Genomic DNA, 24,554 nt, shown 5'->3' with positions numbered 1-24,554 from the left:
GAGGGGACTGAGTTTGAGAAATTGAGAGGCAAACAAAAAAAACTCTCAACAGAGAAAGAAAGCGCCTTTTTTTTGGATAATACACTCTCAAAATTCTGCCATGGTTTTCTTTGAAATGCTTGTTTCGTTAGAGACACGCGCTTCCGAAGCGCGTGGGTTGAAAAACTTGTATGTGAATTGTCCTCTTACACTTGCTAATTATGAGATTCGCATGAGCAACCAGCACCCAACTATCAAATTTCAGTTTCAATTTCCATTCCAAAAGTGTTAGTTTGCATGTAACCATCTCTTTTTTTTTTATTTTTTAGTTCTCAAAGTTTAAAAATTTTAGTGGTTCTCGACTCATTTTCCTAGAATATAGTCATAAATTTATATTAAATAATTTTTATTGTTAAAAAATTTATGTGAGATGGTTACTTTTTAAAAGTACAAAGTTCAGAACCGAAGTTTTTTTAAGGTGTAATGAAGTTTTTATCTATAAATTATTCGATAATGAAATATATTTTTAGACCATTTGTGCTAATACTTGATGAAATTTTGTATGGTGAGGATTAAACTGTTACGGATTTTAAACCACGAAGAGTAAATTATTGCATACTAACATTCCGATATTAAATTGTTACAAATGTTAAATTATTACAGGGATTCAATCACTGTATATATGAAAGATAGTGATTAAATAGTCATTTCTAAAAATATAGTGATCAATTATGTCATATTTTTTTATCGATTTTTACCTCACTTAGTAGTGTAACAAGTCTACATGAATTCGATATATGTTTGAAGTCATCTCTTCGACAAAATATTTTTAAAGCAAAAAAGTAAAAAATTAAATAAAATAGAATGACAACAAATGGTTAATTTATTTTTTTTTTCAATAACTAAAATAAATATTTCAAAATTTTATAGACAGAAATGAAATAAATCTAAAAGTGCACAAATAATATTAAGCATTTGTAAAGTTGATATTTAAAATGGAATAACTTTTAGATGTGTTTATCCTTGTATTTTGTATTCGTGCTTATTTAATCCCTATGTTTTTAAAAAGTGCATATCATCTCCTTAAATTGAAAACTATATATTAATTTATAGTCCACATGTTAATATTGATTGATAGCTCTTAAAATATATCTACAATTAATTAAAATATTTACCTTTTCAATTTTATTATTACTTCTTAACATGGGTTTGTGCTCCATATAAATCTCTAATTTGTATTGTTTTTATGTGCTTTATTTTTCTTTTTCGAAATTGACTGTCTACAAAATAAGCTAACCTCTTGAAATGATTAGTATGATGTTGATTTATTTTGTTTAGATTGAGTTTTTTTTTCTTCTGACATCAATCAATTCTTAATAGCAAATAGCAGATTATGATTGAATCATCCTGGGTGACTTATTAGTTTAAAGAGACTAAGATTAATTAAGAAGAAATGAGTTCAAATAGCCACCTACCTTAAGAATTAGTAATTCTTCCATTTTCATACCAGGTGTTGAAATTCTCCTCAAACTTACTATTGAGTCCGAGTTGTTTTACTTACAGTTTGCCCTATGCAGATCATCCCTGAGCTTTTCGAATAAGAGATTGGCATATAATACTCAATTTAGTTTCATGCTTCTTAAAATTAAAATTTTTTTAATTAGTTCAACTATGTGTGAGATAGAGATTTAAACCTCAGACCGTTTGATAACAAATACATGTCTTAACAATGTTTATCCATACTTAGGTTGGTTTAAAAATTTTAATTACATAATTCATTTTGGACTGTGTTTAAATTCAATAGTTATCCAGATATTTTTATTCAAAAAAAAAAATAGTTGTCCAGATATTAATGTACATATCAATTAATTTATCTCATTGTGTAAATTCTCGTAAAATTTATCCAATGGGTCTCATTATATACTAAATTAATTAGGAGTGTAATTAGGTTGATGATGTTTACAAATATAATGATAAATGTAGAATTATAAAATAGGTTAAATCGCAAACTTTGTCCCTATGATTTGAGTATATTTTAATTTATAGATACATGAAAATATCAATGAAAATTTTTACATGTCAATAAATATTTAATACCATAGAATAAAGAGAGTGCTGCAAACAAAAAAAAACTGTCATGCCTAATAAAATATTAGCGTGAAAGGTCGATATGTTGACATTTTTATCAATATTTTTATATGTGTCCGAGTTCAACATTTTTATAGAATCGTAAAAAAATCAATAAAATATATGAAAATAATAACAAAATGTCGCTAATATTATTAATTTTTATATGTAAATGATGAAATATTCCTATGGTAATTTAAATATTTTTTATTTTTATAACATTTACCAAAATACTTATGAATATTTCCAAATTGACCACCAACATTTTCATCACGTTAACATTTCAAATCCTGGTTGCATTCAAATATTGTCCCAACAAAAAAAAAAGAAATGAGATTTTTTTTAAAAAAGGGATATATAAATGTGGGTCCCATATCTCTCTGGAGAAGTGAAGAGCACGCGCCTTGGGGGCGCGTGAATGAGAATAGTGTGGGGAAGGTGGGCCCTGCACCGTGAGAAGCTGGGTTTGTTTGCATGTGACAGCTTTTTTTTTTTTCTTTTTTTAATAATTTTCCACTCTCTTCCACCGTGGGGCCCGCATCTAACCCACCAAAAAACTCATAAAAATATCTCCACGTGGGCGTTGATAATCTCACCGCCCACCCCCTCACTACACAATTCCACCTCCATTTTTCATCCCAAATTTTACACCATTCCTTTCAAATCCATTCCACGTGATTTAAAATAAATAAATAAATAAGATTTTCAAGATGTTTTCCCATCACGTAAATGTAAAATTTGGTCACCCTATACCAATTTTGGTTTAGGATTTATGATTTAGGGTGTTTATCGGATCGAATGAGGACTTCCAATTAATTTGTCATGATTAAAAAATCTTAGAGAAAGTTTTTAATTTTACCCTTGTTTTTATTTACTTTTTACACTAAATTGAACCTCGTGATTCCATTGAAGTACGACACCTAACTGATATGTGAGGCCTCCATAATTCAAACTAGCAAGGAAATTAACCTATAAATAAAAGATTTGAATCCCTCACAACATTTATAACGCTAAAAAAATATTGGATCTTGAGGCTAGATTTAAGTCTTTTCGTAATTGAGTTTGGGCATTTCTTTAAAATTTTATTGGTCGGATTAAGGACAATTCATGAATTTAATTTTTTCCCTTTTCAAAAATATCACATCATAAACGCAGATGAAGCTTCACAGTTATAAACTAACTCTGAAAGGATATTCGTCGCAATACTCATTCGAATGATTTTAATGAAAGTTAAAATCATGTAAAATAGAAATATAAATTTGTGACTAAAAGATTTTATAATTCAAAAGACAAAAGTAGACACAATCTTCAATGTTCTATGTTCTAAGAATGAAATCTTAGATTCTAAAATTTAATATAAGCATGAGATTCATTCTATTATTATAATTCTCCAAAAAGGAGACGGATCGACAATGTATGTATTTATGCTTTTTGAAAGCAACAAGATTCATTAAATAAATTAGGTCAAAGAGTTGACGTCACTTTTTCCTTTTTAATTATTTTCCTTGTCATCTCCCTTTTCCAACATACATAGCTTCTTTTATTTTATTAATTAAGCAATATAAATATTATTTGGATTAAATACTTTTTTCTTTTAAATATTGATCCGATTTCATCTAAATATTTTTAACTTTGGTTCATTTTAGTCATTATACGTTTGAAATGAAAATGATCATTTTGGTCCTAGAATAATTGTTTTGAAAAAAAAAACCAAAAATGTAGAAGTTAACATAGTTTTTAAATCAATATTATTTATATGTCACAATTATATTATTGATTTGTTTTTTTTAATCCTTAAATAAACAGAGAAATTTGTGAAATCAATCACGTTGAGTTGGTTCCATAAGTTTGACCAATTAGCATCCATCAATTTGACTTTACTTAATTTAGTATTGAAAATATTTCAATTAGTTTGGTTTGGTTTTGGTAGACTTTTTAGTCCATTCAGACAATTTCCGCATTTTTCTCTATGCAATCAATTTGGTAAATATAAATTTTGGAAAAAAAAATAGTAAATTTTAATCGGAGCATAGTTCAAGTGGACAAGTCACTTTAATATCATCTCGAAAGTTGATGGTTCGATTACTCATTTCGCAATTGTTGAAGGGAATACCCTGGACACGTGGAGGACCCCTATTGGTGCTCCAAGATGGCTCATGAGTCATGCCCAACTCGGATGGCCGAGATGGCCGCCACCAACGCCGAGGAATGCTAAGTATGAGGGCCGAGGTGAACCTGGCCCAGGTCCGACCTACCGGGGAGCTTGGCAAGGGCCGATGTGAGCAACTGTCTGCGGCGTGATTGTCGGGCGTAACCGTCGGTCCCGAGATTACCGAACGTAACTATCGCGAGATTAGCGGGACTACCACCCATAAGTAGAGGACTTCACTCCACGATCAGGTACGAGGATTTCTGGCTTCGAACTAAACTTGGAATCCGACCTATACTGACTTGATCGTCGGAGTGCTCACCTTTTTGTGCAGGTCCGCCCAAGTGTTCAGGTCGGTCCGGAGGCCGAGTTCGAGCTACAATCAGGAACACACTGTTGTGCACATCTTTACATAAACATTTGGCGCCGTCTGTGGGGAGACTGACAATCTAAGTCATCCCAATTCCTTTAAACCAACACGCGAGCGAACATGGTTCAACCAGCGAATTCGACCAATACGACAGATCGAAGGACTCTAGCTGCCAGCGATGCCCACCAGAGGGAGGTCGGAGCAGCGGCGGTAGAGGGTCAAGGTCACGACGGCCTAGCAACGAAACCCCTCCGCAGGTCGGCACGGATCACCGCGCCTGCCCTACCGCCTGCGCACCCGAGGACGTCCAAGGCCACCCGTGGCCGAGGTGGGACCTCTAAGAAGGGCGCCCGGGGGCCAGCCCCGGCTCCAACAAGCGAGAACTTTGATGCGCTCCAGAGATAGATGGAGGCAATGCGCACACAAATGCGCTCCATGGAGGCAATGTATAACGAAATGGTGCTAGCTGCAGGCGCAGGGTCCCGATCTGAAAATCAAGTGACGCGCATGGACGTACGCGAGCAAAGGGGTTCCCACCTCGGCCCAGCCGAGGAAGAACGTCCCGAAGACAACGAGAGTGAGGGGTACACTCGCCAGAGGGGAGACCTCCGTGAGCATCTCAACAGAAAGAGAGGCTCGTCTCTCCGAAAAGGGCAGTCACCATCCCGCTCCCACAGGAGCTCCAACGAGCAGGCTGAATCCTCTCACAATCCCGCAGGGATAATCACAAGGGAGGAGTTCGACCAGCTGAGGGGGGAGCTCGATGCTCAGGTGGAGGCCTTAAAGGCCAAATGTGAGCAGAAAGACGATTCACTGAACGATGACGACTTGGGAGAATCGCCTTTCACCTCGGACGTTTTGGAAGCACCAATCCCTTCGAAGTTCAAAGCTCCTACCGTGAAGCCTTATGACGGGACGAAGGACCCCAAGGACTATGTTGAGGTCTTTGAAGGCCTCATGGACTTCCAAGCGGCATCAGACGCAATCAAATGCCGCGCCTTTCAGATCGCGCTTACTGGCAGCGCGCGATTGTGGTACCGGAGACTGCCAGCCAGGTCGATCTCGACCTACTCTCAGCTGAGAAGGGAGTTCCTCTCCCAGTTCTCTTCTCGGCACTATGACAAAAAGACAGCGACCCATCTCGCCACCATCAGGCAGAAGGAGGGTGAGACGCTGCGGGAGTATGTCACCAGATTCCAGGAGGAGCAGTTGAAGGTTGCACACTGCTCCGATGACTCGGCCATGTGCTATTTCCTCACCGGTCTAGCCGACGAAGGCCTCACGGTGAAACTTGGAGATGAGGCCCCGGCCACCTTCGCCGAGGTGCTCCAGAAGGCGAAGAAAGTCATCGATGGACAGGAGCTCCTCCGAACCAAAACCGGCCGACCTGAACGAAAGATCGGTCGGGGCAGAAGTGGAAAAGATGAAAGGGCAGATCCCAAGTCCAAGGACAAGGGATCCTTTTCCAGCGGCCGAGCTGAGTATCGAAGGGCGGAGAACGGACCTACCAGGAGCCGACCTTACGAGCGCTTCACCCCAACCACGATTCCAATTTCTGAGATCCTAACGAACATCGAGGATTCTGGAATGGAAAAACTACTCAAGCGTCCGGAGAAACTTCGGGGAGCCCCGGAGAGGCGCAGCAAGGACAAGTATTGCCGCTTCCATCGGGAGCACGGCCACAACACGTCGGACTGCTGGGAGTTGAAGCGCCAAATTGAGGATCTAATTCAAGACGGCTACTTCAAGAAGTTTGTGGGAAAGCCCAGGACCAGCTCAGCAGAGAAAAAGGAAGAGCGAAAGCGTTCAAGGACGCCACCCCGGCGCACCGACCGACCTGCGGTCATCAATACCATTTTTGGAGGGCCAAGCGGGGGTCAATCCGGACATAAAAGAAAGGAGTTAGCCCATGCAGCCAGGCGCGAGGTGTGCATCATCAGGGAGCAGGGGCCGACCTACCCAATCACCTTCGACGGTGCAGACTTGGAGGAGGTCCACCTGCCCCACAATGATGCCCTTGTGATTGCTTCCTTGATTGATCATGTGGTGGTCAGGAGAGTGCTGGTAGACGGGGGCGCATCTGCTAACATCCTGTCCTTACCGACCTACCTCGCCTTGGGCTGGACGAGGTCGCAATTGAAGAGAAGTCCGACGTCGCTGGTTGGGTTCTCTGGAGAATCGGTCATCCCAGAGGGTTGCATCGACTTGCCCGTCACGCTGGGGCAGGACCAAACTCGGGTCACTCAAATGGCCGAGTTCGTGGTAGTTGACGGTAGATCGGCCTATAACGCCATCTTTGGGAGACCCATCATCCACTCATTTCGGGCCATTCCCTCAACACTTCATCAAGTTTTGAAGTATTCCACCCCCAATGGCGTGGGCACGGTCCGAGGAGAACAGACCGCTTCGAGGGAATGCTATGCCGCCGCACTCAAAGGCTCATCGGTCTGCGCCCTCGAAACTCTCAGGGATGGGACGCTCGAGTTCGAGGCCAACCTGCCGAAGAAGGAGTTTGCCGCACCCACTGAGGAGCTCGAGCTTGTTCCTCTACTTAGTCCCGAGAAGCAGGTAAGCATAGGAACCAAGCTGGGGGCCACCGACAGAGAGGAGCTAATCCACTTCCTCAGATCCAACTCGGATGTCTTTGCGTGGTCCCATGAGGACATGCCTGACATTGACCCGCGAATTATGACGCATCGCCTCAGCATAGATCCATCATTCCGACCTGTGAAACAAAAGAGAAGACCTATAAACAAGGAGAGGAGTGATGTAATTGTTGAGGAAGTTAACAAACTTTTGAAAGCTGAATACATAAGAGAAATTCCGTATCTCGAGTGGCTCTCCAATGTTGTATTAGTTAAAAAATCTAACGGCAAGTGGAGAATGTGCGTAGATTTTACGAACTTAAATAAGGCATGTCCGAAAGATTGCTTCCCACTGCCGAGGATCGATCAGCTCGTGGACGCCACAGCCGGGCACGAACTGCTCACCTTCATGGACGCCTACTCTGGGTACAACCAAATCAAGATGCATGTCCCAGATGAAGATCATACCGCTTTCATAACAGACCAAGGTCTGTACTGCTACAAGGTCATGCCCTTCGGGTTAAAGAATGCAGAAGCAACCTACCAGAGAATGGTGAACAAAATGTTCGCCAAGCAGATCGGCCGGAATATGGAAGTGTATGTGGACGACATGCTTGTCAAGAGCAAGCAGTCTAAGTCGCATCTCTCCGACCTGGCCGAAGCCTTCGAGGTTCTGAGGGCATATCAAATGAAGCTCAACCCTGCTAAGTGTGCCTTTGGAGTCTCCTCGGGAAAATTCCTTGGCTTCATGGTAAACAACCGAGGAATCGAGGCCAACCCCAAAAAGATTAAACCCGTGATCGAGATGGAGGCACCTAAAACGCTGAAGCAGCTTCAGTGCCTCAATGGCAGGATTGCGGCCCTGAACCGGTTTGTTTCAAGGTCGACAGATAAGTGCCTCCCTTTCTTCAAGGTCTTACGAAAGAAAGGGCCGTTTGAATGGACAGCGGAGTGCGAGCAAGCGTTTCAGCAATTGAAGAGCTACCTCTGTTCGGCACCCTTGCTTGCCAAGCCCATGCCGGGGGACAAGCTCCAATTGTACCTAGCAGTGTCTGACAGTGCCGTCAGCTCAGCCCTAATCAGGCAAGAGGAAGCGCGGCAAAACCCGGTCTACTACACAAGCAAGGCTATGACCGAAGCCGAGACTAGATACCCTCAGATGGAGAAGTTGGCTCTCGCTTTGGTCACCTCGGCCCGACGACTTAGACCATACTTCCAAGCCCATACGGTGGTGGTGCTCACTAACTTGCCCCTTAAAAGTATCTTCCACAAGCCGGAAGCTTCCGGACGCCAGTATTTTATAACACGATTATTTAGCAGAATGACGAATAAACACACAAACAAGCACACCTCATGTAATTTGTAAATGATGAGAGAATTGGAAAATATATTCCTCAATGATGCTATAAAGGAAAATAATATAGGTTTTGTACTTTGTACAAAGCAAGTTGGAGAGTGATTAATATTCACATTAATGACAAAATCATACTTTATGTCAAAGAATCTATGATGGAAAAAAAATAAAAAATAAAAACTAGAAAAAAGGAAGCTATGATATTTTTACCTAATGATATGACAAAGCCACCTAAATTCTTTGTTCAAAGACATTATTAATATATATAAATATCTTACTATTATTAGTCCTTTGATCATAGACAAAAAGGTGTTTCCACTTCTCTTCTCTCCTTTTCCCACTTCTCGAAATTTCAATAACTTTTTAATTATCTTCTCAAGGAAAAAAAAAACTTTTCAATTATTTTGTGTATTATCTTTCTAATAATGAGATATAACAATATAAATATAGATTACAGAGTGGAGATCCAAACTTTCGTTTTAAAAAAATAAATTATCAATATTTTAACTATATGTCCTTTTTTCGAGGGCAGTAAAGTAAAACAATGTAACAAAGAAAACTTAAAAACGAAAATAATAGACTGGAAAAAAGAGAAGAAGACGACTCCTAGTAGGAATAAATATAATCAAGTTTCTGAAAAATATAAACATTTGGTTATTATTTCTATTTCTTGTTCTCACGGAATTTCTAAAATTGTATCAAAATCTTCTTTCTAGTTATTTTTTTTCCAAAAACATGGATCATTATTATTTTATCACTTTACTATTAAAATGCATAATAAATATTGAAATTTTAATTTTCATATAAGCTGTTATATGAACCGTAACCACCTAGGACTTTAAATTATAGTATACTTTTATTTAAGGGTATTTTTTTTGTGTAATTTATTACTTTGCAAATTTTTTTTTAACACATTAAGGCAGCGGCAGTCTCACCCTTTTGGTATGATTGATGATGTGGATTTTAGGATTTAGTTGGGAGGGTTTTTTTAGTTGAGTTTTTACCTAATGGAATTTTAAGCTTTTGAGCCTATTCTTTCAAGTCAGCTAAGAACGCTCGAATCTTTGCAGTCCTTGATCTAGCTAGGTTGCAAACTTGGAACATTCAAGTTGGGTTTGATCAATCTCTCTTGTGAAGTGTTTCAACTTCGAGTAGGGAACTATTTTCCTTACTTCGTGGTCTTCGATCAACAAAGTAACCTTATTCTAACTCTTCGTTGGGTTGCGCTAAATTGATTTTGGAGTTTTAGTATTTGTGAATTAGGGTTTCATGTATCAAAAAGGTTTCTAATTCCAATTCGCTAGGATTTTTCATATAATTTAATTTAAAATTTTAGAGAACAAGAACAAGATACAATTATCGAACACAATTTTATTTTTATTGATTGAAAAAGAGGAAAAGAGAAATAAAAAACAGTAACATTATCAAGCGAGCCTTGATCCACTGGGTTCATGTGACGTTTGAATGGAGAGAAGGGTTACATTGATGAACCGGTTCCACATCTAAATGAAAGGGATCATGAGATCATGGAAGCATGGTTAAGATAAGCTTAAAAGAATTGATAATTACTATATACACTAACAAAGTGCACATTATTTTTTGATAGTTCAACCAAAAGAACTCCGAAATTAAACGTGCTTAGCTTTGAGCAACCAAACATGATAGAGAGGGGGCATTGTATAATCCTATCATCAGTGGGTTGGTGGTTCAATTCTCAAGGTTAAAAAATATTTAATTTTACTTTTATAATTTCTAATTTTACAGTAAAATATATATGTATGTATGTGTATAATATTTTTAAAAATAATTTCTATTTTTATAATTTCATTTTTTAAATTCCTATTTTCTATAATTCTATTTTTTATTTTTTATTTTTTAATATAAAATATTTTTAAATTTTATTCTTTATTTAAAGCTAATAATTTAGACTTTTGTATCAAAAGAATTATATTTCATTTAATGAATTATATTCTACGAGTGTCAACATAAGCATGGATAACGCTAATTGACATTAACTCCTTCAATTGAATTATATTTCATTTAATGAATTATATTCTTCGAGGTTGGAGATTTGATCCCTCATATCCCGAAATTGTTGTACTTAAAAATTTATATTCTTCAATTACATTTTATATCTTTTTATATCATATCTACTATTTTTTTACTAAAAATAAAAATAAATCAACTTGAGTTAATGCACATATCTCTAATTAATAAGTTGTGGATTCTAATCCTGGTTTTTTTTTTAATATTGTTGTACATGAAACTTATTTTAAAAATATAGTTGTTTAATTAAAAATATTGTAGATTTTGAAACTTATTTTAAAAATATTGTAGTTTTAAAAAACTGAAAGTTGGTCGTCAAGAGACCATTTAGACGCGCCGCGGGCGCCACGTAAATTTTTTTTTAAAATTTGAATGAGAGACGAAAGAGATATAGAGCGACAATAAATCCACTACACCACTCAAGAATCTTTCGACTAAATGCTACTAAATAATATATAATATAAAACATTATATTTTTTTTCAGAAATAAACCGACCGGGTGGTCGTCTCTTCAAGAGACGACCAACATTCAATTTTTTTAAAAAATTTACGTGGCGCCACGCGGGCGCCACGTCTAAGAGACGACCACCCTTCACTTTTTTAAAACTACTATATTTTTAAAAAAAGTTTCAAAACATATCATATTTTAAACATTTTTAATTAAAATACAATATTTTTAAAATAACTTTTATTATTAACATTATTAATAAAAAAACACCCTTCTAATCCTTACCTATATAAATTATCGTACTAAAAAAACTAAAAAAAAAACAAGAAATAGTTACCAAACATATTTTTGTTTCTTTTTTTTAAGAAAGAAGAAACATAAATGGTTATCAAATGTATTCCTATTTTTAGTTCTAAAAAAATTATTAGAAACAATAAACCAGAAACAAAAATAGTGAACAAGAGGATTTTTTTTAAAAAATAATGTTTTTTAAAAAACAAATGACACAAATAATGTAGGTTTGAAAGTATTTTCAAAAGTAGGGTAGTGAAATCGCAGCCAGTGGATACGATTTCAGGTAAATCACAGCCGTTGGATGCGATTTCAAGTAAATCGCATTTAATGGCTGCAATTTTAGGCCGAAATCACAGCCAATGACTGCGATTTTGTGAAAGTCGTAGTCATTGGCTGCGACTTCGGTGTGACATGGCTTTAAGGATGCCACATGTTGGGCATGCAGTTACTGCGAGTTATATATAATATATATATTATTTTGTCATTTGTTTCAATGGTAGGGATTTTGCAGCATTGGTCATAAAAGTCATTATCGACCCTCTATTCATGGGTTCGGATCCTTGCTTTGGCAATTTGACCTTCATTTTTTTCAATCTCTCTTTTAACGTTTTCATTTATTTCATTTTTTTTTCAATCTCTCTTTTAACGTTTTTATTTATTTCATTTCTCTTTTTACTTTCTTTTAAGTTTTTTTTTCTTTCAATTTCTCTTTTAACATTTTCTATTTCGTTTTCGCTATTAACTTCTTTTTATTTTCAATTTTTACTCTTCCAACGTTTTTTTAACTTTTTTTTCTTCAATTTCTCTTTTTGTTCAATTATTTGTTGCCGTTACATACATGTGATTCTTTTTATATAAATTATTGTAATGTTTAGTATGATCTAAGATTTATTGAAAAAATATGTTCTAGACGAATGTATGCTTTTACTTATAATAAAATAAATTATATTTTATAGGTAAAATAAATAAAAACTATATAGAAAATAGAAAATAAATAAAATATTAATAAAATAAAATATTTTATTCGTAAAATAAATAAAAGACTAAATAAATAAATATATAAATATTTTAAATGAAAATCGCGTTCATTGTTCGCGACTTTCCATAAATAGAAATTGCGTACAATGTACGCGACTTCTATAAATGGAAAGTCGCGTACAATGTATGCGATTTCTTCTTCGAGGTCCACCTCATCTATGTCATGTTGGCATTTAAATCGCATCCATTATATGCGATTTTTGACTTTGACTAGCACCTAACCTATTTTTGTCAATAGTTTGAATGTATAACTTAATTTTGTAATTTTTTATTTATACTACATTTATTTTGTTATTATTTTTAAATATACATTATTTTTGTAATTAATTTTTTAAATTACATTATTCTTAAACTTTCCCCTGAACAAGAGGGTCCTAATTAATTATATAGAGTCAACCATTCTCTCTCCAAATAATATTACAATCTAGTGAACTTTGATTTTCCATCCTATTTTTTTTCAATGTTGTTAAAAAGAAAAAAGGAAAAAAAAATCTTTTTGAATTTTATGTGTGTGTTTTCGAAGTGGGGAACCACAAATCATTCTTTTGACTTAAATATCATATGAATAAGAGTAATTGTCTTTAATATTCTAAAAAAAAATCTTTAAATATATTATCTTTTATTAATTAATGTTGTTTCCTAAAAAAATTAATAATAATAATAACTTGAAAAAATACATTAAATTCTAAAAATTATTATAATAAAACTTTGGTACTTGAATATTAAAAGTGCATTTACTTTTATTCGTAATTAATTTGAAAATAAAGGTGTCAATTTTTGTATGGGGCCAACAAAATTAAAAATACGACAAGAAATCCTCAATTTTAAATGAGGATAGGGATGGAGACAACTTTTTGTTTTGTTTTTTTTTTTCCGTATTAATTTTGGACTTTGGAGGTAGGGACAAATAATGCTTTCTCAAATCTAACTTTATTTTGTCTCTAAATTTTATTATTTCACAATAGTCCCTAATCTTTAATTATTTTTTTCAAATTTGTTTGATAGAAAAGGCTCGACTCGTACTGAAGACTGCTCGAAAGATGAGTTGGAAAGATGACCTGCGAAACAGAAAACACTCCGATATTAAAGTCAGTAGCTGGCCAAACTAACTCGAGAGAGAATCAAATGTTCGCGTACCTTGAAAGTGGAGTGAATGAATCTATTTATAGCGAATTTCCTGACAATCTTCCTGACAATGCCTCAACGGTTCTTTAAGGTGGCTGTAAATCACATCGTGATGTCGTCAAGTCTGTCAGAGTCTGAGACTGAGTCGAGGTGAAGCTAGACAGTTCATTGTAAAGGATGGTAAGAACCTTGAGAGAACTTGATCGACTCGGTCACACAAGACATTAGCTTGGTAATTAAAATTCGAAATAAATGATGAGGGCCACGTATAATGGTGAGAATGACTTCCAACAAAATTGATTCTTTTATCTTTTAAAATTCTAAATTTTATTTTTAATTAAAAATATTTTAAAATTACGATGTGTTTAGATATGTTAACTAACTCATGATTTAATGATATATAAGTTTTTTTTGACAAATTTGAACAAATTTTTAACTGGAGTAATTTAATTGAAAATTTTTCTAATAGATTAAGGGTAAATTTTATTAAGAATAAAATTTAAAAATTACCTAAAAGATTGGGCATCAGTTGATATATTTAGCCTATTTTTTATATTATATGATCATATATATCTTGTTGTACGTTCTAATATAGTTTCAAGCATATAAAACTTTTCAATTGGAAAAAAAATTAACTAGAAACCCTACGATTTTTAATTTAATTGTTCTTAGTTTTTGAATACATAATATTTTAGGTAAATAAATTTCACTAAAAGAATTTTTAGTTATAATAGGGGCAACTCACAATAACGATCCTTCCTTTAACATTTCAATTTAACGAACTTGAGTATGATTCAATAGTTAAGACATATATCTCGACTAGAAGGTCGTGGGTTCATATCACTACCCTCACATGTTGTTATTTAAAATTGATATTTTCATTAGGTAAATGTCTACATTAATGACAAAACAAAAATAGTTTAATTATTATTTTTTCCCTATATTTTTAAATTTTGTTTATTTTGGTTCCTCTACCTTCAAAATGTCTATTTTAGTGCCAAGACGAGCATAGCTATGCATTAATTGGTATATATATCCAACAAAGACTTTGTGAGTTCGATCTCCAGCTCCCACATGATATACTAATAAAAATGTCTATTTTAGTCTCTATACTTTCAATTTTTATCTATTTACTCATTATACTTTCGAAACTTCCATTTTTGCCAACTTACTTTTAAGAAGCGACAATTTTGGTCATTGTTAGAAAGATTTTAACAAGAAATTTATACACAACGGAACCATTTCATACAAAGTTATTACTCCATATAAGAAAAGTATTGAACTTAGTATTGTGTTGAAATTGTTGCCAAAGAAAATGAGATAAGAAATAAAACGTAAGAAACAAAAGTAGTTATGTTTTCAAAATTAAATACATAAATCAAAATGGGTGTTTTAGAAGTACAAATACTAAAATGAACAAGAAAGAAGAGAGGGAGAAACGACGTAGATCAAAATAAATATTTGAAAAGTATAAGAATCAAAATGAACAAAACTGAAAATATAGAGAACAAAATAGTATTTAGACCGCAAAACATGTACAGTTGAGCCTGGACTAAAATATTATTCATATATCTGTAGATAAGAGGGTTAACTATTGATATTAAGGATCAATTATATTTATTATATCCTGTGTTAATATCAAGGAAACATAAAAATATCACGAAAATATAAATATTAATAATAAGATTTATAATTTAATAAGGAAGTGCAAATAACTTATTTATAAACTAAAAATTATATACTTTTTTTTACAAATTTCTTGATTTACCGAAATATCCCTCAATATTAATATTTTATTTTACATCTCGATAAAATTAATTAAGATCTTTTTTCTTATTTCTTGAGTTCAATAATCGCAGGAACCGAGAATTGAATCATTAACCCTTATCCACTAAACCATATTCTCGAATTTATCATAAAATTGAGATTTGAATATCTCGATGTACATCCATATATAAATTTTGGTTGGAGCATAATTAGGTTGTCACGTATAGCTTAAAAATATTTGCCTCTCATATCTTTAAAAAAAAAAAACCAAAATTATCCTTTTCCTTTTGGTTATTCCCTTTTTCTAGTTCAAACAAGGAATCCGAACTTGCAATCTTTATAAATTTTGTTGATATCTTAATTAATTAAGCTATATTAAGTTTACATCTTTTTTTTTTTTTTTTTTGCTTAATTTCTCTCTCTCGAATGTAGGAAAAATTAATATAAATTATTTTAATTTGGTTATTTACAAGTTTAATCTATTGAACTTCTAAATTTGTGTCTAATAAGTCATGAACTTTCAATTTTGTATCTAATAAATCTATGAACTTTAAAAAGTGTTTAATACGTCCTAAACTTTCAATTTTGTGTCTAACGTTAAATCCCTATACTTACAATTTTATATCTATAGTTCTTTATCTATGATTTTTTTTTTGTTTTTTTAGTACAAAAAAATGGGGTACGAGAGTTTGAATCTCTAGCTCAAGAGAAATAGTAAATGTCAATTACTGCTGAGGTAGGTATTTGATATTCTTAAAAATATATGAACATGTTAGACACAAGATTCAATTTTATATGTCTTACAGGTTCATTGGTTAAAAAAAAATGTTGAATGAGTATCGAATTTAATTAGACACAAAATTGAAAGTTTAGAAATCTATTAGACACTTTTTAAAATTTAGAAACGGACCTATTAAATACAAACCAAAAAACTCAAAACTAAACTTGTAATTTAAACATTGATACGAGGGTAATTTTGAAAAATTACGTAGTACTACTTATAAATTCAAACCCTACCACAAATATAGTACCCATCATTTGCTCCTTCTTGTCTCTGTCCTTTTTCTTTTAAGAAACATAAAAAATATATATAAAAAATAATCTGTAGATAGAAATTGGTTTAATTTCTACAAATTTCCACATAAAGTTATTTTAGTTGGTGATGTTATTTCTTTGATGTAAAATATTTAATAGAAAAATTGTTACTCAATTGATAAGTAGATTTTAAATACGTTATTGTTAAAAAATTATTTAACGTGAATGTCGTATCATACCCATCTCTAATAATTTGATATATAAAATATAAGTTTAAACATTATTTTGGTCTACTCAATAAAAAAAACATTATTGTATTTTGAAATGATTATTTTGGTTTTTATACTTTCAATTTTTATCCATTTTAATTCTTATATACTTTTGTAAACGACTGTTATGGTCCATGTATTTTTTAAAAGTAATCATTTTGGTTCTTGATTTAATTTTCTCCACAAATTTTACAAAGTAAATTCTTTAACTTAAAATTATGATTACATTCCAAGAAATTTATTGGGTGTAACGTTGTGCTAAAAATGAAAGGTCCAAAATAATTACTTTTTTATTAAGGTAAACAACAGTTTAAAGTTCAAAAGAACATGGACCAGAACGAACCGAAATTAAAAGTACATCCACTAAAATAATATTGAAACAAAAAGTTTATATGTCCATTAAAATCATACATATATATATATATTTCGGGGAGAATAAGAGAGAGAAATAATATAAAGATTTGATTTGAGAGGGAGGGAGTGGGATAGGGATTGAGATTGATATAAATGTATGTATTTTTCTTCAACTGCCAACATTAAATTACAGAGGACAATGGGACATGACACCGAAATCAATCATTCAAGCCCCTGATATTGATTTCAATCCAACTCAAAATAACCGAAGCGAGTATAGCTCATATATATCTTCAGTTAAAAAGTTGTGAGTTTGATCGTCTACCTCCACATGTTGTACTATCAAAACATTTTTTTTTTATCAAAGAAACGTTGCATTAAAAAGAAACAGGACTACTAAGGGTTAAACAGAAGCCACAGAGGATAACAACTATCCCAAAGGACAGAGAAATCATCATTATACTTAGCCAATAAAACAGGTTTGTCTATTTAAAAAAGTAGGAATATGGACAAATTTTAACCCACTAAACACTTTATCCAAAGTCACAACATCTTCAATCTCATTTAATGATTTCAAGAGATTCATCAATTAATCGAGGAATCTTGTCAATTATGGCACCTCTATTTAGGATTTGAAGAGAAATAATTATCTCCAAAGTGCCTTATTCTCCACCATGACAGGTAGGGAAAGATTAGGCAAAATCCTCGAATCATGTTGGTCATGGATCTCAAATAAAATTAACATTAATAGCCTCCACATGTTCTAAAATGGTGTTTGAGCCGATCACTGGCATACCTCCGTCGTCGCCCACCTTCTGCTCCATCATCTTTGTCCCTGAACCAGGGAAGTTCTCTGAACCAAAGTGCAACGAAGATGAAGAGTGATTTCTGAGATCGCAGGCGAAAGTTCTTTCTAATTTTGTGCCTGATAACTCTTCAAAACACCTCGATGACAAAGTAATTGACATACATAATAATGTTGGCTTTGATTTTGTCAACTACAGCAACATTATCCGCATGCAATGAGGAGATCCCCAACACCCGACCACCGTCGCCATCACAGAAACTAGCAGAAAAGAAGGATCCTCCCCAAAAGTCGCCTCCACAACAACAAAAGAGGTCTCCCTAATTTCTCGATCCATGCTACTTATTACTTGAAAAAAATCATGAAAAAAACGGTAACAAAGTAGAGAGGAACACCCTCTGAGAAAAACTCAGTCAAAAGATAGAGAAAACGCACCCCTTCACAGAGAGTAGAATGTGAAGAGAGGAGTCGGCCACTGGCCACCCCCTCCCCACTTTTTTGCTCTCCTTCAGTCTTTGGAGAGGAGAGAAAACCTATACCTTGTAGCTGTTCTTGTTGTGGGGTTAACCGTATACTATTTAAGGATTATACGGCCACCGTTTTTGTATATTCCTTAAACAATATTAGAAGCATGACATGTAAGCCGTAGTTAACGACAAATAATTATTAAACACAAAATTGAAAATTTACGAATCTACTGTGATAACTTTTGAAAATTTAAACATTAAAAAAATGCAACTATAAAAGTTTATAAGCTAATTAGGTACCAAACTTCTAATTTAACTTCAAATATTTTATTTTATTTTATTTTTTGAGTACAACATGTGGGGTGGGAATTCAAATTCACAACTAGAGATAAATGTCTTAACCAGTTGAACTATGCTTAATTTGACTCAAATATTTTATTTTAGTTGATGAGCTTCCCATAAAAACAATTCTAATCATTGACAAATTTTTGCCAACTATATAACTTTAAATATTTATTCACTATAAACATTTATAAACAAAGTAAATGAACAAATGTCATACCTATGTTAAGTTTCAATTAAATAATTTATGAACAAATTGACAATGGTGACTATAATAGTGCTGAATAAAAATTAGAAAAAAAAAAGAAGAGAGAGAATCAAAATAAAATATATAATAAAGTTTGAAGGCTTTTATCAATTAAATACCATCATAGTCCCTGCGATTTTAACTTAATTTTAATTTAATCTGTGTGGTTCTTAAGGCTTATTTGGTAACATTTCAAGACTGATTTGATAACGTTCCCGTTTACTGTTTCTTCTTCATGTTTCTAAAATTTGAAAACGATTTCCAAAAAATGTACAAATCGACCCTTAAAACTTAACATTACAAATTGGCCCAATATATTTTTTCCACCTGTAGACCCACTACTTTCCCCCTATTTTTTACTCAACTCTAAACACATGCTAAATTGAAACTAACTTACACTACACAGTGTTTGCGAAGTGTTAAGAGACTTGGGTATTTGACACCCATGATCTGGGTTCGAGTTCTCCTATATCAAAAAGTAAAATAAAATTAAAAAAAAAAAGAACAACCAAGTCTAAAGGATAGCCAAAATAAACATACTCAGCGATAATTGACATATATCTCCAACTAAGAGGTTGTGAATTCGATCTCCCACCTCATGTATTGTACTAAAAAAAAATCGATAGAATAGAAAAATGACAGTATTCTAACATTTGTTCAACAAAAATCCATTTTCCAGATGTTTTTCATCAAAGCTATAGATAATAGTAGTTAACATCTTCACACTTGAACCACTACAGTGTGCATTTACATTCTAAATAGAAGCTATGTCATCTATTGAATGCTCTACATAAAGTCGTGATTGATAACAAAGAACATTTCCCCCTACCAATACTTTTATAAGAGTTCCAAATCATGATTCTGATGATACAATGGGATTTTTTTCTCGATATGCTTCCTTCGTAACGCCATAGTATACCGGTTCATTCCCCATGAAGGTGATGAAATTCCAGCCGAACGCGGATCCGCCAACGATATAGGCCCCAGAAGAATGCCCATCATTCACCCGCTGCTTTTCAAGGTAATTACTTTCATATGACCTTACGGATGACTTATCCCCCAATTTAACGTCATGGTGTGGCTCTCGGGGTCGTCGATTATCTTGATTATCAACTGACAAGGACTGACCATCGAGTATGTTAGTTGTCTTCTCGATGTAAAGAGTTTCTGCAGTTGATGCCATCATCAATTTATACATGTCTTGAAGAAGCTTTATTCCTGCAAGTTTAAGGTGTTTGTTTAGATACACTTCCTAGAAAATTAATTATACAGCATGTCTTAACTCAGATTGTGCCATCCACAATTATTGGTCTTATGGTAATCTCATTCGACTACCATTTTTGCATCACTGAAGAAAAGTTTAAACAAACAAACCAATCAAAAAATCAGAGTCTAAACAGTAGCGAACCAGAAATTTGTACAGATGGCACATTCTACCTATTTATATATATATAATATAAAAACTTAGGAGCAAATTAGAGAAAAAAACTTTAAAATCTTGAACCTTTCTATATAATTCTGTTAACCTTAAATGAACTCAGCAGGGACAATTTCCTTTTTCGCTCCACCTCAGAGTATTTTCTTGAATTTGTCCCACCAAAAAAATAAGTCTGCATTAAGAAAAGCAAATTGGTATTTACTGAAGAGATGCTGTACAAATGGATCAGTCCAACCAAAAACGTCTTTGGGTCTTCAACTATGCTTGGATGAATCCATGAACAAACCCTTTCTGAGAATGAAGACTTAATATAAGTAAAGTGGGTCTCCCCTCCCGTTTTCCCAGACTATACTCCCGTTCGAAAAAGAAATATACTTTTGTTAGCCAATGCTGGACTGGACTAAGTATCTGTGGAAGTGTTAAGAACATCATGGGCCGAAGTATCTGTGGAAGTTGGGGTTACACCTTGGGCGCGTTTGGGATGCAAGTTTGGAATTTTGTTAAGCTTGGGGATTAGGGATCTAAGTAGAAGGTTAGGAAGCCTAAGTTTTGGAAACCTATATTTGGAGTGTAGATTAAGGAAGGGTTTAGAAACATGGTGTAAGGGAAAGCCGGAAAGGGGTTTTGGTGTACCGTACCATTGAAACTTATGAGTTTGTCCACCTAAATACCCCAAGCTTGATAAACCTATGAGACAAACATGAGTTCCATGTCTTAAGTCAAACCTACCTACACTCAAAGCCTCATAAAGACCCAGTTGCTTGTGTGAATTACCATTTGAGGGAGGGTTAGATTATTGGGTTTGATCACTCATTGGAAGGTTTGGACTTTGGATGCTAGGGTGGTTAACAATGCTCGGCACAGAAGTAAAATAATTTCCCCTTCCCTTTAAACCCGAGTGAGAAAATCTCTTCCAAAATTGAAAATTTGGATTGGAGTTAACATAGGTGGGCAGCCGCAAGGCTGTAACAACAGCAAAGATGGCACTGGAATTTAGGAGCCAATCAAGGAAACTTGAGCATGAACTCTACCATGTATTCTTAGGCTTCCCAATTCAAGGGTAAGAAGTCTCTAAAGGTCGCAGTTTCCTTGATTTCATGCTAAAATGAGGGTGATGATTGAGTTAGTATTTTCTTCAAATTATGAAGCTAAAAACATTACGCAATCTGTGCATGGGAGATTGGGGAGGTTGCGTACTCTGTGCATGAGATAATTGAATGGGCTGATCTTAACCTTAGGCTATCAGAGATTCATTTAACAACAGATAGAGACGTTGTTTACTGGAAACTAGAAACAAATGATTCTTTTTCCACCAGCTCCCTCACAAAGGACCTCACACATAGCAACCAAGCTCCACAAACTAGCTTATACAACATTATTTGGAAAGGAAATTGCCCTAAAAAAGTGAATTTCTTCCTATGGGAACTTAGTCACCGAGCCATCAGTACCAACGATAAGCTACAAAGAAGACTCCCTTTTATGGCTATTTCTCCACAATGGTGTATCATTTGCAAGAACAGCATGGAATCTCAACAACATCTCTTCACTTCCTGTACTTTTGCTTCTGATTTTTGGAATGTCATCCTCTTGGCTTTTGGTTGGTCCACAGCATTACCAAATGACCCTAAACTTCTCCTTGAGGCCACCTTAATGGGACACCCCTTCAAAAACATAAAGGAACAGCTATGGACAAACTTCATCCGAGCCTTTCTGTGGACTACTTGGGGTGAAAGAAATCAAAGGATCTTCATTGACAAGTCACAATCTTTTGAGCGTTTTTTTGATGCTATAGTGTTTAAAGCTATATCATGGTGCAAAACTTCTCCTACTTTTCTTTACTATAGCTACACTTCCCTCTTGTCCAATTGGAAGTGCCTTTTGTAACCCATCTATGGGCTTTTGTACTCCCTTATATGGGCTCCTTGTAATTTCATATATCAATGAAATTGTTTCTTTCACAAAAAAAAAACATTACGCAATCATCTAACTTCTACAGAAAACAAGTCGATGGAGAGGGCTGGAGTAGGGCAAGGGCTTGGCTCAAAAGCCAAGAGCTGAAGGTAACTATTTCGAAGAGAGGAGTTTCATTATTGGTGCTAGAGGGGTTGGGCAGTTTGGTTGGAATGGGTCCTCCAACAATTCCAGCAAATAGAGGAGAAAACGAATGGAAAGCAATGGGGTTGGCTACTGGAATTTTCATGTTGAGCGTCTTTTGTCTCTAAGGTTATTTTGCATTTATTCTTCAATGAGGTTGTGCAGTTTAATACTCCATCTACAATTTTTTAATTTGTTTCGGGAGAATCGGTTGGTAAACCACATCTTGAGGACAGGGTGAGTTCTGGAGCAAAGTAATTCATGAATATCAGTAGGTGAATATAAGGATATAGGCACATATTAGTCATTAGCTAATGCATTTGTCGGAGGGATTTGGGGGGAGGCAAATTTTGAAGTGTAGCAGCAGAAGAGTACCCTGCCTATCAAAAATCTTGGAACTTTGTAATTTTCCTTTATTACATCAACAGCGTTCCCGATTAATTTTCAACTTTTTTTAGTACATCGGTGAATATCTAGGCTAGCTTGTATGTACTTCGACTAATCTCACAGGACAACCACTTGACTACATTTGGTTGCTAAGGAAACTCGCAGAATATCAAGTACTCATTTCTACTCCAATTTCTAGTTTCTATCAGAAATGTCAAGGGGAAGAAAAAAAGTAAAGGTCTTCCTTTGTTTATTCGGCCTTCCGTGCTTAGTTATTTCAGTTTCTCCCTAGCCGCCCCCTCCTCAATTTAGGCTTTTTGGAAATCTCCCTTGGTTGTCATCCATTGACAAAAGGAGGAAAAGGTGCATTGAGATCTGATGATCAGTGTTCATTTTGGTGCATCTTGCTAAGAAACAAGAGAATTTTTAGAGATGAACAACTTGATTTTGTTGATGGGAATCTGATTTTTGTTACTCGCTCTTGAGGTAAATCTCAACAACTTAGACAAGCAACAATGGAATGAAAACACCATTAAATAACCAATGACTATGAGAAAACAAGATGGGGACTGGAAACAGGAGGGGTGGTTTTGAAAATAGCTTTCCGCTTTTGTTTGGAAGGCTCTTTTTATGAGTTGTTTTAGTTCAAGTGGCTCGCAAAGATTTAAGGTTTTTCTTCACTTGAACTCATTATCACAAATCCATGAATTTAGACGAAACAACAACTTCAGCTGTTTCTTGCCTAGTGACTTGTGAGAACAAGAGGGAGAGGAGAAGACCATTTTAAGATAACAATCAGTCAAATATGTTTTTTCCTCAATTTTTGTTCGAGAATACAGAAAACTCATTCACAAATTAGTTCCAAACAACAACCATTTCAAACAGTTCAAAAAATGTCAAAATGTTTCATAGAAACACAGATTTTGAACATAGTAAGAATGTCTTCAACATAGATGGAAAAAAGGCACAAACGAGAATCACAATGCACTTACTTTCTCGAATTTCATTAGCTGCCTTGCAGTTGCGGAAGTCGGGAGCCTTCAAAACCTTCAATAAAAAGCAGAAAAACCACACCAAAATTCAGTCTCAAACCCACTAACAGGAAAAGAAAGATTTGTCTTAAAACCGAGCCGCTAACTTTTTCTACCAGATTCGAAGAAAACCCAGAAACAAAAATCCAGAAATCGTCCACAGCTACTACAGATTACGACAAATTAGCTGTGTTTTGGAAACTCAGCTGGATCGATTACCTCGACAAAATGAGGACGAAGATCCTTAATAACGGCGCGCATCTTAGAATATTGGACAAAAACGCTTCTGTCGAGTGGCCTCTTCTTGGATTTGGGAGGAAGAGGAGGCAATGGCTGAGTAGGTGGAGATGGAGCTGTGGTTTGAGGAGGAACTGATGGTGCTGGTTTGATTTCCTCCATGCAAGACCAAACCTCTGCAGCTCTGATCCTCGGTATCGAATCCCGATGAAGGGTTCAGCTTCAGCGGGAAGAAGGACGAGGAGGAGGAGGAGGAGGAAAAATGGAAATCGGAAAAAAGTGTCCGAATGAGTGTATGATTTTACCTTCTAAATCTAGAAAATTAATAAATTTCATGTTACGTTGCATATTTGGTACATACAATTGTAGGGATTTCAATTTATCCCCTATAATTTGGACTGAGTTGCAAATTTAATTTTATGGTTTTGAAAATTTTAACTTGATTTCATTTTACTTTAACTAAGTTTCAATTTTTGATCCTTCTAGCTTAGTTAAACTTACAAAGCTATCTCTAAATTATGTTTTACCAATTCAAACTTATTTGTTTTGTTTTTTCATTTTTAGGT

At 34.6% G+C, this 24,554-nt stretch overlaps 1 protein-coding gene across 1 annotated transcript; it reads right to left on the bottom strand.

Annotated features, from left to right (window-relative positions):
* Positions 1-19,429: 19,429 nt before the first annotated feature.
* On the bottom strand, positions 19,430-24,296 carry LOC111023072 (uncharacterized). Its single transcript, XM_022300412.2, has 3 exons — positions 23,971-24,296; positions 23,713-23,767; positions 19,430-20,019 (listed from the first exon to the last, which is right to left on the bottom strand). Exons 1-3 carry the CDS (start codon positions 24,148-24,150, stop codon positions 19,655-19,657), a joined length of 600 nt encoding a protein of 199 aa, XP_022156104.1. The 5' UTR covers positions 24,151-24,296; the 3' UTR covers positions 19,430-19,654.
* Between the last annotated feature and the right edge of the window lie 258 nt (positions 24,297-24,554).

This window comes from Momordica charantia (genome assembly GCF_013281855.1).
Source record: "Momordica charantia cultivar OHB3-1 chromosome 7 unlocalized genomic scaffold, Mcharantia_2.0 BLBB01000007.1, whole genome shotgun sequence".
NCBI classification, from domain to species: domain Eukaryota; kingdom Viridiplantae; phylum Streptophyta; class Magnoliopsida; order Cucurbitales; family Cucurbitaceae; genus Momordica; species Momordica charantia.
This window is presented reverse-complemented; position numbering and strand designations above follow the sequence as displayed.

What these genes read in the sequence shown, in the direction of transcription:
- LOC111023072 (XM_022300412.2), bottom strand. Translation starts at nt 24,150, where the DNA reads ATGGAGGAAATCAAACCAGCACCATCAGTTCCTCCTCAAACCACAGCT. An exon ending in TTCGTCCTCATTTTGTCGAG is followed by an intron (nt 23,768 to 23,970) that starts GTAATCGATCCA and finishes TTTTTATTGAAG; the next exon opens with GTTTTGAAGGCTCCCGACTT. An exon ending in AGCTAATGAAATTCGAGAAA is followed by an intron (nt 20,020 to 23,712) that starts GTAAGTGCATTG and finishes TTAAACTTGCAG; the next exon opens with GAATAAAGCTTCTTCAAGAC.